Below are 13,704 nucleotides of genomic sequence, written 5' to 3'. Positions count from 1 at the left end.
ATTATTAATAGTAAAGTTGTAAAAAAAAGTTATTTTAAAAATTATAATAATTAAAGTAAACTAAATTATAATTATATTTTTATGAAATTTAATAATAAAATTTAAATAAATAAAAAGATTTAATAAATAAATATTAGATGTATATTTCCAAAAATATAATAAATTTAATTATAAAAAGAATTGTATGTTATTTTTTTAAGTTTACGTGAGATATAAATTAAAATATAAAAAAATATAGAAAAAAAAGTTATAAAGTTATTAAAGTAAAAAAGAATAATAATATATATATATATATATATATATATATTTATATATATATAATTCATTTTTTTATATTTAGAATTATTATTTTTATAATATATAATTTTTAAATTGCTTTAATAATTTAATTTTTTTTTTTAAATAAATTAATATTAATAATATTAATTTGTTTAAAAATATATTTATTTTAAAATTAAATGAATTTTATAAATTTAATTTTTTTTTTTTATTTTTGAATATATAATATTTAAATTAATTACAAAAAAAAATATTCTTTTTCAAAAAAAATATATACCAGCGCGAATAATAAGAAATATAAATAAAATTTACTATTTCTGCTTAAATATTATTTTAGTTTAAAAATAATTTATTAAAATAAAACAAAAAAAATAATGAAAAAATAAAAACAAAGAGGTTTATTTATTGTTTTCGAAGGATTAGATAGGTGTGGAAAAACAACTTAATCAGAAAGATTACTTTAATATATATAAGGTTTATAAAAAACAGCCTAAATAAAGAAATTTCCTGATCGTACTACAATGATTGGATAATAAATAAATAATTTTTTAAAAGGTGGATAAACATATACTGATTAAACTATTCATTTATTATTTTCTGCTGATAGATGGGAAAATTAAATGGATATAGTGGAAAAAATCAACTCTGGAATAACTATTATATCTGATCGATACGCTTATTCAGGTGTATGTTACTCTACAGCTAAAGGTTTAAATGTGGAATGGTGTAAAAATTGTGATAAAGGACTTCCTTAGCCTGATATTATTTTTTATTTGTACGCTTCGGAAGAAGTGACAAGTAAAAGAGGAGGGTTCGGTGAAGAAATTTATGAGAATAATTCCTTTTAGAAAAAAGTCAGATTCGAATTTGAAGGATTGCTAAGAAATGAAAAAAATGTTGTCAGAATTGACACTGAAAAAAGCTTAGATGAAGTCCATTAAGAAATTAAAGACCACTTAGATGTTTTAATGTAAAAAAGACTTAAATGTGAACTTGATAAATTATGGATGGAGTGATTTTTTTTCATTCTATATATATATATATTTAAATATATATCTGTCGAAAAATATGACTCTTTTAATATTTTTTTATATATATTTACTTTATTTGTATTTTTTAAGTTTATATTTGTAAAAATACTTTATTAAAGGTTTTTTTTTTAAATTTATATGTTTTAAATTTTATAGAAATTATTTATGTTTATGTAGTTTATGGTATTAGTATTTTTTTATTATATTCTGTTTATATATATATATATATATATATATATATATATATATATATATATATATATATATATATATATTTATATATATATTATTTATTTTAATCATATGAATATTTTTAAAATAAATATTATTCTTTATTATATTTAAATTTAAATTTTGTTTTATTTATTTGTTTTATAATTTTTATTATTTAATTTTTCTTTTAATTTATTTTAATACGATTAATTTTTTTTTACTTATAATTATTTTTAAATATTTATAGCTCTTTAAAAAAATTAATGTTTTTGTTAGTTTAAAATTAAACAACTAAAATAATGAAATTAATTTACTTGTATAAATAACACATTAGGAAAAGACTTTAATAATTAATAATATTTTTTTTTTAATTTAAAATAAATAATAAAAAAAATTGTATTTTAATTAATAAAATAAAAAAATTATTATATTTATTTTATTTTCAAGATTAGATTCTTAAAAAAAAAAAAAAAAACATTTTATAAAAATTAAAAAAAAAAAAATGGAAATCGAAAAACCAGCAGTAAAAAAAATAAATGAAAACAAATGAGAATATAGCCATTAATCCAAAAAAAAAAAAAAAAGGACGCTTTATCATCACAAACCGAGGAAGATTTATACATTCAAATGAAAGAATTAGAAAAACAACTAGAATTTCTCGACATATAAGAAGAATTTATAAAAGACGACTAAAAAAAGCTCAAACGTGAACTAATTCGTTCAAAGGAAGAGCTTAAAAGAATCCAATCAGTCCCTTTAGTAATCGGTCATTTTATAGAAATGATAGACGAATTACATGCTTTAGTATCATCTTCTGGAGGTTCAACTTATTACGTGAGAGTATTATCGACATTAGATAGAGAATAATTAAAGCCTTCAACCAGTATTGCGTTACATCGTCATTCACATTCTATTGTTGATATATTACCCAGTGAAAGTGATTCGTCAATATAAATGATGCAAGTTACTGAAAAACCGGATGTTTCATATTAGGATATAGGAGGTTTGGATTAATAGAAATAAGAAATGAAAGAAGCAGTTGAATTACCACTAACTTATCCAGAACTTTACGAATAAATAGGAATAGATCCTCCAAGAGGTGTCCTTCTGTATGGACCACCAGGTACTGGAAAGACTATGATGGCAAAGGCTGTAGCTCATCATACTACAGCGGCTTTTATAAGAGTTGTGGGATCGGAGTTTGTTTAGAAATATTTAGGAGAAGGACCAAGAATGGTCAGAGATGTTTTCAAATTAGCAAGAGAAAATTCACCAAGTATTATTTTTATTGATGAAGTAGATGCTGTAGCAACAAAAAGATTCGATGCATAAACTGGAGCTGATAGAGAAGTCTAAAGAGTTTTAATTGAAATTTTAAATTAAATGGATGGATTCGATTAAACAACTAATGTAAAAGTTATTATGGCTACTAATAGATAAGATACACTAGATCCAGCTTTATTAAGACCGGGAAGATTGGATAGAAAAATAGAATTCCCGTTACCAGATAGAAGATAAAAAAGACTAATTTTCTAAACTGTATCAGCAAAAATGAATATGGCAGAAGATGTAGATTTAGAATCATGTAAAAAAATAAAATAATTATATATTTAGATATATATATATATATATATATATATATATATATATATATATATATATATATATATATTTATTTTATATTTTTTTTTTTAGATGTTAGTAGACCTGAAAAATTATGTTGTGCTGATATTACCGCTATTTGTCAAGAAGCCGGTATGTAAGCTGTTAGAAAAAACAGGTTATTAATTTATATTTTTTCTGTTATTTTTATTTTTTATTTATTAGATATGTTATTACATAAAAAGATTTTGATAAAGCCTATAAAATTGTTATTAGGAAATCAGATAAAGAATATTAATTTTATAAATGATATTTTTTTTATTTTAGATATAATTTACCATAAATTCAGATATTTATGTTATTACATATATATTTTATAAACATATAAAAACATAGAATTCTTATATTTGCGTTTTTTTTATTAATTTTTTATAAGAATATTAATTTTTAATATTTACATGTTTATAATATTTAAATCTAATTATTTCTCAATGGTTGAATAATATATATATATATATATATATATATAATATTTATAAAAATAAAAAATAACAATTTGAATTTTTTTTATAAAAATAAATAAATATATTTATTTAACCTTAATTTCTTATATAAAAATAATTATTTTCTTTACTTAATATATATATTATTATTATTAGTTTTTTTGTTTTTTTTTTTAAAAAAATATTAAAGAAAAAAATGCAATAATCTTAATAAAATAACTCTAATAATGATGATAATTATATGGATTTTTTTCAAAATTTTTAAAAAAATGATTTTTATGATTAAATAGCAAACCCATTAGAAGATTCTGACTTTTTTAATACAAATTCACAATAAAAAAAATAAAAAGTTATTTCAAGAGGCGAATCTTAATTACAAAATTTAAGTAAATTTAGTAGTTTTAAATAAAATAGTTAAAAATAAGATGATAAATCTAATAAAAATTCAAATATTTTTGGAAATATAAAAAATCCAATGGAAGATTCTCCTTAAGATTCTTAAAAATTTAATTAAAGTGAAGATTCTAAAATAAATTTTTGGTAATAAAAAAAAAATGAAGATATTATTATGAATAACTTCTAAAAAAAAAACTCTAATCCCTTTATATAATAAGATAATACTTTACTTAAATAAAATTCTTATCTATAATAATAATAAAAATCATAGACTCTTAAATAATAAAAAGAATAAGCATTTGATTTAGATGCTTTCGGTTAAGTTTCTGAAGCTTCAGGGGGCGAAGATTCGAAAGTCGAAGCTATGAAATACGGCTTTGTGGAAGAATATGAAGATAGTGTCAAAACCAGCAAAGTAAAGTATGAAAATAGTCGAAATTTAGATGATTTTGATGATTTATTACCTTCAGAATAGGATTTATTGAAAATAAAAAAAGGTTAATAATATAATGGGTATTAATTAAAACATATGTAAGAGTCTTAAGTAAAATAAAAAACTAGTGGAGAATAAATAATAAAGCAAAATAAAAGTAAAGAAGATTTTGAGGAAAATCCATTTGCTTCAGTTGCTTAAGCATAATAAGTTTAGGGAAAATAAAATAAAATTTTATAAGCATAGAGTATTATATCTTTTTAGTCAAAAGGATAATAAATAAAAGGACTTGAAAATAAATTGGAAAAAAAAGAAAATAATTAAAGAAATAATATTTAAATTGAAAATGAAAACATTAAAAATAGTGAATGTAATATTAAAAAAGAAGAATAAGATAAATCTTAATAATCAAATGTTGTTAAGTAAATTTAAAGCTAAATTTTATCTAAAAATGAAATAGTTGTAATTATATTAATATTATAATTATTTTTATATTATTTTAAGAGTTTAAAAAAAATTAATTCATAATAAATAATAGAAAATAATAATAATATTAATAATAATAATAATAATATTGATAATAATATTAGTATCGAAAATTAAAAGTTAGATTTAGATAATTTTGAATTTGCTAATAATTTTTAAGTAAATGATAATTTAAATATAAAATTATCAATAATCAAAGAAGAAATGGAAGATATTTATAATTCTAATTATACTTAAGAATAATGGGTATTTTTTAAAAAATATTAATTATATATAAAAAAAAAGAGTATTAAATTAAAACAGTATTAAAAAGAATAAGAAAAAATACAATAAAAATTATATACTATTAAATAATAAATATAAAACTTTAATGAAAAATTTAAAAAAATAAAAAAGCTGGAAAAGAAGATTTAATTCAAATAAGAAAGCAGTTTTAAATTATGACGAATAATTAAAATGAGATAAAGATTTTAAAAGAATAATATAAAAATAATTAAGTAATTATTTTACATTGTGAATATAGAAAAAATATATAATTAATTGAAAAATAACTTATTGAAGTTACATAATATTAATAATAAATAAATTAAAAAATTAATAATGTAATTCAAAAAAAATTACATATTATATGTATATTTATTAAATTTATTTCAATATTTATTTATATAATTAGAAAAATGAATAAAGTCTGTAATAATATTAAATAGAAATTATTCAATTAAAAAATTAATTAAAATAAGAATAAGAAAAAGATAAAAATAATTCTATAATAGATGATTTACATAAAGAAATATGCAAATTAAAAGAAGAATTTTATAAAAAATAAGAGGAAAATAGTTATGATGCTAATTTAAACAATGTTCTTTTGGAAAAAATATAGTTAATTGAAAAAAATACGTTTGAATAGAAAAAATAAATCTTAAAATTAGATGAACATCAAAAAGAAATATAGAAATAATTTTCTAATATGAGTAATATGGAATATACTATATCCCCTAAAATAAATAATTAATCCAATTAAAAATAATAAATAGATGAAAATAATAATATATCTTAGGCTTTTTCGGAAAATCAATTCTAAGATTATAAAATAGAAAAAAATTCAGAAAAATCTTAAATTAGTTTAGAAAGAATTTAATATTAAAATGATTTAAATAATGATAACAATGTATAAAATCTTAAAAATTTATATGATAAAACTGCAGCACATTGTAATTTGTATGATTAAAATAGCCATTTATAAAATATATATTAAGATAATTATACAGTACTAAAAGCTTATGAAATAGCTGAATAAAATAAAAAATAAAATAACTAAATTAATGATATAATTGATTTTTCGATTAATTCATTTAAAAATAACTTTATAGGTCCTAGTTCATTAATGTAAATAAAATATAAAAAATATTAATATATATAAATAATAAAAAACAATAATAAAGATTTAAATTATAAACATATAAATATATATATTATATAAATATATATATATATATATTTATAAAAATTTTTTTAGTCCAAATCCTTTAAAAGTTAATATAAATAAACAAAGACAAATTAAATTTGAATAAATATAAGAAGTTGAAAGATAATGGTATAATTAAAATTTAAAATAATAATCTGGTAGAATAAATTAAGATAAAAAAACAATTAAAGAGTCCTATATTTTATAAAATTGTATTCTTTATGATTCTTTTGAATTTCAAATTAGTGCAAAATATAATTTTGTTAAAAATAAATAAAATAAAGAATATATTCTAAAAATAAGTCTTACTTATACGAATAAATTAAGTGTAAATATAAATTCCATTTTAATAGCTTTATCTTATTGTAAAGGTTATTTATATATATTTTTTTAATAAATTAAATATAAATATATTTAAATATAATTTATTATATAAATAAAAAAATAAAAATAAAATAAATATAAATACATATTAATATAAATATCTATATTATATATATATATATATATATAATTTATATATACATATATTTAATTTATATATACATATATTTTACTTAATAAATAGGATATTTAACTGTTCTAGCTGATCCTCCTTAAATAAATCAGATGAATTTAAAACCTTAAGAAACTATTAATTAAGATATTTATATTCCTAGTTTTAAAATTGATTTATAAATGATTATGGCTTAAATAGCATATAAGTAATATATTTTTTTATTTAAATATTATATATTTATTTAGTACAGGATAAAAATCTTATAGAAGTTGTATATTAATTCCTTGTTCCATTAATAAATATTTAAATATGGAATTTATTAGTAAATAAATATTTGAAGAATTGTGGGAATAAAATAATGATTATGCAATTTGTTGTAATGGTAATTATTTTAATAACCATCTAGTTAAAAATAGTGAGGACTTTAAAAATTTATATAATTGTTTGATTGAATTAACTGATGATATTCAGAATATCAATTATGATTAGAATTATAGAGAATATGGAGGAGCTTTCAAACTTTTCGATAATAAAGATTATGTGTATTTGATTAAAATCACCGCGTTTTAAAATGAAGAAAATAAAGAAAAAGTAGCTTTTTAACTTTCGTTTTAAAAAAATGAGAATGACGTAGATACATCTTATTGTAAAAAAATTATTTAAGTCTTATTATAATAGTTATTTTATATATATTTTGAATGAAAAAAATAAAATTTTAGAAATAAAAATTTTTTTTTTTTGATAAATTTAAAAACGATAATTAAATATAAATATCTTTAATAAAATATATATTTATATAATCATATATATATATAAATAATAATTTTACAATAAATAAATAATATATAATTTTATATTTATATTCATATATATATTTTTTTTATATTTTACTAAATAATATATAATTTCTATTATAAAAATATATTTTTTATAAAGTATTATTATTATTATTATTATTTTTAAAAAATACATATATATTTTTAAATGAAACATTCTAAGACATAATTAATTTATAATCTCATAATATAATGAATTTACAATATTTTGAAATTAATTTTTTAAATATTACTTTAATTTATTTTTATGTCAAAAATTTATCTATATTTTTTTTTTTGGATTAAGTATCTAACTAATAAAATTTTTTTTTTTTTTTTTATAAATATCCTATTTTTCTTATAAAATTTAATTATTATTATTATCATTTTAAATTTCATTCCATTCCTATATTTTTATATTATCTTTTTTAGAATTATTTAGCAAAGTTATAGTTTTAACCTATTTATTTGGAGATGAACAAACTGATAAATTTACTGATTTTCCTTAATCATATATACTATTTACAATAATCTATTTTTAACCGTAATAATGTACTTCTTCCATTTAAGAAAATTTACTTATTTAAGAAAATTTACTTACTTCTGAATTTTATAAATATTCCTTTTATATAATTGTTTAATAATAGTTTTTACCACATTTAATTTCATCTAAAATTTTTTGTATTTGATATATATCGGGTCTTTTATTATATTAAATTTGTAAACATGAGGAAATTAAAAAGCATAGTTAAGGTGAATATATATTTTTAATTTATTATAAATAGGAAAATGTTAAAGAGAAATTTATGCATAATGAGTTTTTTTAATGATTTATATAATATATATTTTTACAGTTAAATATTATTTGTAATATGAGTATTCCTAAGCTAAAAATGTCAGTTTTTATATCATTTTTAGATTTTTTTTCCATATTTTTCAAATTTACTATTTATTCGGGAGATAATAAAAAATTGTTTTTTATAATTTATGTTTATTGATTATTTATTATATAATATATGGCCTAATTATAATTTGAAAAAGGATATTTTTCTTGACATTATAAAAGAGAAAGTTTAATAGAATTGTTTTCATCAAGATATATTGTCTCAGGTCTTATATCTCCATGAAATAATTAATTTTCGTGTAATTTTTAAAGAGCATTTATTATACTTTAGAAATAAAATAAAATATCTGTTTCTTTTATATATTTTTCATTATTTGAAATTTATTATGTCATATTAGATAGTGTATTTTAATAGTCTTTAGTTAAAATTTAGATTTTGTTTAAATTTTCGTTATAAAATATTTCTATGTTTATTAAATTATTATGAATTATATTTTGAAGTTATTTTGTTTTGGCTTGAAATTATTAATATAGTTGTTAGATTTAAAATTATTTTTCAAACAAAACTAAGTTTGTATATTAAATTGAGTGAGATTTTAATAAATATTAATCGATGCTATTTTAATCTATATAAGATATTTATTAGTTTATATTATCTTATTAATATAAAAAATAAATTATTTAAGGATTTTATATTTAAGAAGCACCCATTTATAATAATTTTTAAACAAAAATAAAGTAAAAATATATTATTATATAAATAATTTATAATAAAAAATTATAATATTAAACTCATATTTTTATAAAAAAATTTAAACAATAAATAATTTTTATATTATGTTTTTAATAAAATTTTAAGATGAAATTAAGAAATAAAAAAATATATGGTATAAAGAAAATTATATAGAATAAATAAAAATTTTATAAAGAAAATAAAAATTAAGTAAATTATAAAAGAAAATATTTAAAATATATATAAAAAATAATATTAAAATAAAAATATATATATAAATATATATATATATATATATATATTATATATATATTTATATATATCTTTATTTATATATATAATAATTTTTTTTTTTTATAAAAAAAAAATAACATTATAAATTATTTAAAATAAAAATGAAAACAATATTTTTTTATTTAATAATTTATAATTTAAAAAACAAAATATATATATTCATAAAAAAATATATATAATAAATAATAATAATAAAATAAAAATTAATCAATAATAAAATAGGAAAAAAAAACAAGAAAAAATATAATAATTATAAATAAAATGTATAAATTCGGTAATAAACTAACATTTAATTTTTCATCCCAAAAGAATCCTTTCTAAAAAACATTTAAAAATCTAAAAGTAGACGGAAAAAGTTACAATTTCTATAGTCTTCCTGATTTAAACGATTCTCGTGTAGGTAAATTAACCCCTCTTAAAAAAAAAAATTAAAATCAATAAATATATATATATAGAAAAACTTCCTTATTCAATAAGAGTATTACTAGAGAGTGCTGTAAGAAATTGCGATGAATTCAATGTAAAAGCCTAAGATGTTGAAAATATATTATCTTGGTAAAAAAATGCTTAAAAATAAATAGAAATTCCTTTTAAACCTGCTCGTGTAATTCTCCAAGATTTCACAGGAGTTCCTGCTGTTGTCGATTTGGCTGCCATGAGAGACGCTATGGTGCGTTTAGGTGGAGATCCCAATAAGATAAATCCTTTGTGTCCCGTAGATTTGGTTATTGATCATTCAGTTTAGGCTGATGTGTATAAAGATAAGCAGGCCTATGAGAAAAACGAGGAGATCGAATTTTAGAGAAACTATGAAAGATTCGAATTCTTGAAATGGGGACAAAAAGCATTAAACAATTTTTAGATTGTACCCCCTGGAAGTGGTATTGTACATTAAGTTAATTTAGAATATTTAGCTAGAGTAGTGTTTTAGAATGAATAGAACGTACTATATCCTGATTCTCTTGTAGGTACAGATTCACATACTACTATGATTAATGGTCTAGGAGTCTTAGGTTGGGGAGTAGGAGGTATTGAAGCCGAAGCAGTGATGCTTGGATAGTGTATTTCGATGGTTTTACCTGAAGTAGTGGGCTTTAGATTACATGGAAAACTTAAATAAAATGTAACTGCTACTGATTTGGTCCTTACATGTACTTAAATGTTAAGAAAAAGAGGTGTCGTAGGTAAATTTGTGGAATTCTTTGGACCTGGTTTAGATAATTTGACATTAGCAGATAGAGCTACTGTGGCTAATATGGCACCTGAGTATGGTGCTACTATGGGTTATTTTCCTATTGATAGTTAGTCAGTTTCTTATATGAAATTAACAGGTAGAGATGATCATAAAATTAAAACTATAGAAAATTATTTGAGAGAATAGTAACTTTTTAGAACTAATGAAACTAAAGAACCTGTTTATACTGGAGATGTACTCGACTTAGACTTAGGAAGTGTAGAACCATGTATTTCAGGACCAAAAAGACCACAAGATAGGGTAACTGTGAAAGACTAAAAGACTGAATTTTAATAAATTCTAACTAATAAAGTTGGGTTTAAAGGATATGGATTGAATAGCGATTAAGTTAAAAAAAGTCATAGTTTTACATATTAAGGGTAAAATTATACTCTTTAAAATGGATCTATTGTCGTCGCAGCCATTACTTCTTGTACTAATACTTCTAATCCAGATTCTATGATTGCTGCTGGTTTATTAGCTAAAAATGCTGTGGAGAAAGGATTAAAGTAAAATATAAATATATATAAATATATATATATATATATATATATATATTATATATATATATATATATATATTATAAATGTTTTTTATAATTATAGTGTAAAACCTTATATTAAGACAACTTTAAGTCCTGGTTCAGGTGTTGTAACTAAATATTTTAATGAAAGTGGTGTTTAGAGTTATTTAGAGAAATTAGGATTTAATACTACAGGTTATGGATGTATGACTTGTATAGGAAATACTGGTGAATTAGAACCCGAAGTAGATTAAGCAATTAAATAATCAGATATAGTTGCCGCTGCAGTACTTTCAGGAAATAGAAATTTTGAAGGAAGAGTTCATCCTTTAACTAGAGCCAATTATTTGGCTTCTCCAGCTTTAGTTGTAGCTTACGCTTTAGCCGGAAGAGTTGATATTGACTTCGAAACTGAACCAATAGGAAAAGATAAATAGGGAAAAAATGTATTTTTAAGAGATATATGGCCAAATAGAGAAACCACATAAAATATAGTAAATTCTAGTCTAAAAACAGAAATGTTCAAAGAAGTATATAATAAAATATCATAAGGGACTCCAAGATGGAATGCTTTGAAAGCCTCAGACTCAAAAGTTTATGACTGGAAAGAATAATCTACTTACATTCATAATCCTCCATTTTTTGCCTAAACTGAATTGAACCCTAAACCTGTTTAAAATATCAAAAATGCTTATTGTTTATTGAATTTAGGAGATTCTATTACAACCGATCATATATCCCCAGCTGGAAATATTGCTAAAAATTCACCAGCAGCAAGATATTTAAATGAAAGAGGAATATAATAGAAAGACTTTAACACTTATGGCGCAAGAAGAGGAAACGATGAAATTATGGCAAGAGGAACATTCGCTAATGTAAGACTTATTAACAAAATGATAGATAAAGTAGGACCAGAAACAATACATATACCTTCAGGAGAAAAAATGGCAGTTTTTGATGCAGCAAATAGATATTAAAAAGAAAAACATTAACTTATAGTGTTAGCTGGATAAGAATATGGATCTGGTTCATCTAGAGATTGGGCAGCTAAGTATATAAAAAAAAAATATTATTATAAATATATAATAATCTATTAATAAATTTATATATTATTATAATTATATATTTATAATAATATATATTTAAATATTTATATATATATATATATATATATTTTTATATTTATCTTTTTATATAATTATTTATATATAATTTTTTTTTTTTTAGAGGACCTTATCTTTAAGGAATTAAAGCTGTTATTGCTTAAAGTTATGAGAGAATTCATAGATCTAATTTAGTTGGTATGGGTATTTTACCTTGCGAGTTTTTAAATTGTTAAAATGCAGATAGTTTAGGTTTGACTGGAAAGGAAAAGTTTAGTATTGATTTAAAAAATGGAAATTTAAAAGTTAATGAAGTTTTAAATGTTATAACCGATAATGGAAAGACTTTTTAGGTTAAGGCAAGACTTGATACAGATGTTGAAGTTGCATATTATTAAAATGGAGGTATTCTATAGTATGTTTTAAGAAAACTAGTTAAAGGAGAAGTTTCTTCTTGATTTTATTTAATGATTGTTTAGAATTTTTTTTTTATTGTTAAATTTTTTCTTATTATCTTTATTTAGAATTTAATTTTTTTTTTTTTTTAATTATATATAAATATATTTGAATGAATTAAATAATATAAATAATTAAAATACAAATTTATTTATATAAATAAATTATTTAAGTCAAAAAACTAAAAATATTAATATAAATGTATATTTTACTTTTTTTTCTTTTTTTTTTTTTTAAAAAAATTTACAATCTATAAAAAGAAAAAAATCCTCAAATTTTTAAATATAATTTTTTTATATTTTTATTAATTTTTTTTTTTTTTTCTTAAAAATAATTCAAATACCCGGTTTATCTACAATATTAATATTATTTATAATATGATTATAAATTTATAAAAAGTCTTATTTCTTTAAAGCTAAATTTATATTTTTTAATTCATTACATATTCCAATTCTGACGTTAGCTAATTTAAAGCCTATAGACTATAAAAATTTTAAATAATCTTATAAATAATCACATATAGTCATATTTATTTTTTCTAAATTAGAATATTATTAAAACAAAAACCTAAAAACCTTAATACATATAAAATTCATGTAATTAAGTTTTCTATATATTCTAGAAACATATAATTTCTTAATAAAACCACTTTTTAGTTCTATATTAGGGTTAACATTAATTTAACTAAATTAAATTTAGGCAAAACCAATTTCTATGTTTTGTTTGAATTTTGTTTCTATATAAATTCTATAAAAAACAGTTTTAGCTTATTAATTATTATTTTAAAAACAAGAA

At 18.6% G+C, this 13,704-nt stretch overlaps 3 protein-coding genes across 3 annotated transcripts, besides 38 other annotated features; all 3 read left to right on the top strand. All coding sequences in view use genetic code 6, as the record gives it.

The window, feature by feature from the left end:
- Positions 1–90: 90 nt before the first annotated feature.
- Positions 91–131: a microsatellite.
- Positions 132–279: 148 nt separating this feature from the next.
- Positions 280–320: a microsatellite.
- Positions 305–366: a microsatellite.
- A 533-nt stretch (positions 367–899) lies between these two features.
- IMG5_146700 (thymidylate kinase, putative) lies at positions 900–1,295 on the top strand (the record flags this gene model as incomplete). Its single annotated transcript, XM_004031085.1, has 1 exon — positions 900–1,295. One exon carries the CDS (start codon positions 900–902, stop codon positions 1,293–1,295), a length of 396 nt encoding a protein of 131 aa, XP_004031133.1.
- A 227-nt stretch (positions 1,296–1,522) lies between these two features.
- Positions 1,523–1,597: a microsatellite.
- A 59-nt stretch (positions 1,598–1,656) lies between these two features.
- Positions 1,657–1,717: a microsatellite.
- A 370-nt stretch (positions 1,718–2,087) lies between these two features.
- IMG5_146690 (hypothetical protein) lies at positions 2,088–3,527 on the top strand. The gene is made up of 3 exons (XM_004031084.1): positions 2,088–3,108; positions 3,219–3,303; positions 3,351–3,527. Exons 1-3 carry the CDS (start codon positions 2,151–2,153, stop codon positions 3,433–3,435), a joined length of 1,128 nt encoding a protein of 375 aa, XP_004031132.1. The 5' UTR covers positions 2,088–2,150; the 3' UTR covers positions 3,436–3,527.
- Positions 3,127–3,195: a microsatellite.
- Positions 3,528–3,627: 100 nt separating the features above from the next.
- Positions 3,628–3,663: a microsatellite.
- A 1,257-nt stretch (positions 3,664–4,920) lies between these two features.
- Positions 4,921–4,955: a microsatellite.
- Positions 4,956–4,981: 26 nt separating this feature from the next.
- Positions 4,982–5,043: a microsatellite.
- Positions 5,044–5,811: 768 nt separating this feature from the next.
- Positions 5,812–5,858: a microsatellite.
- A 465-nt stretch (positions 5,859–6,323) lies between these two features.
- Positions 6,324–6,374: a microsatellite.
- Positions 6,346–6,448: a microsatellite.
- Positions 6,392–6,439: a microsatellite.
- Positions 6,401–6,446: a microsatellite.
- Positions 6,449–6,801: 353 nt separating the features above from the next.
- Positions 6,802–6,893: a microsatellite.
- Positions 6,839–6,876: a microsatellite.
- Positions 6,863–6,961: a microsatellite.
- Positions 6,867–6,923: a microsatellite.
- Positions 6,884–6,960: a microsatellite.
- Positions 6,904–6,962: a microsatellite.
- Positions 6,908–6,964: a microsatellite.
- A 720-nt stretch (positions 6,965–7,684) lies between these two features.
- Positions 7,685–7,731: a microsatellite.
- Positions 7,732–8,285: 554 nt separating this feature from the next.
- Positions 8,286–8,322: a microsatellite.
- A 1,139-nt stretch (positions 8,323–9,461) lies between these two features.
- Positions 9,462–9,507: a microsatellite.
- Positions 9,466–9,507: a microsatellite.
- Positions 9,508–9,515: 8 nt separating this feature from the next.
- Positions 9,516–9,562: a microsatellite.
- Positions 9,533–9,601: a microsatellite.
- Positions 9,566–9,639: a microsatellite.
- A 129-nt stretch (positions 9,640–9,768) lies between these two features.
- Positions 9,769–9,814: a microsatellite.
- A 40-nt stretch (positions 9,815–9,854) lies between these two features.
- IMG5_146680 (hypothetical protein) lies at positions 9,855–12,987 on the top strand (the record flags this gene model as incomplete). Its single annotated transcript, XM_004031083.1, has 4 exons — positions 9,855–9,993; positions 10,049–11,336; positions 11,433–12,401; positions 12,578–12,987. 4 exons carry the CDS (start codon positions 9,855–9,857, stop codon positions 12,909–12,911), a joined length of 2,730 nt encoding a protein of 909 aa, XP_004031131.1. The 3' UTR covers positions 12,912–12,987.
- Positions 11,342–11,412: a microsatellite.
- Positions 12,415–12,520: a microsatellite.
- Positions 12,418–12,498: a microsatellite.
- Positions 12,429–12,524: a microsatellite.
- Positions 12,451–12,565: a microsatellite.
- Positions 12,451–12,566: a microsatellite.
- Positions 12,454–12,549: a microsatellite.
- Positions 12,460–12,564: a microsatellite.
- A 207-nt stretch (positions 12,988–13,194) lies between the features above and the next one.
- Positions 13,195–13,237: a microsatellite.
- Between the last annotated feature and the right edge of the window lie 467 nt (positions 13,238–13,704).

The sequence above is a fragment of the Ichthyophthirius multifiliis genome (genome assembly GCF_000220395.1).
Source record: "Ichthyophthirius multifiliis unplaced genomic scaffold scaff_1120509251133, whole genome shotgun sequence".
In the NCBI taxonomy this organism is placed as follows: domain Eukaryota; phylum Ciliophora; class Oligohymenophorea; order Hymenostomatida; genus Ichthyophthirius; species Ichthyophthirius multifiliis.
This window is presented reverse-complemented; position numbering and strand designations above follow the sequence as displayed.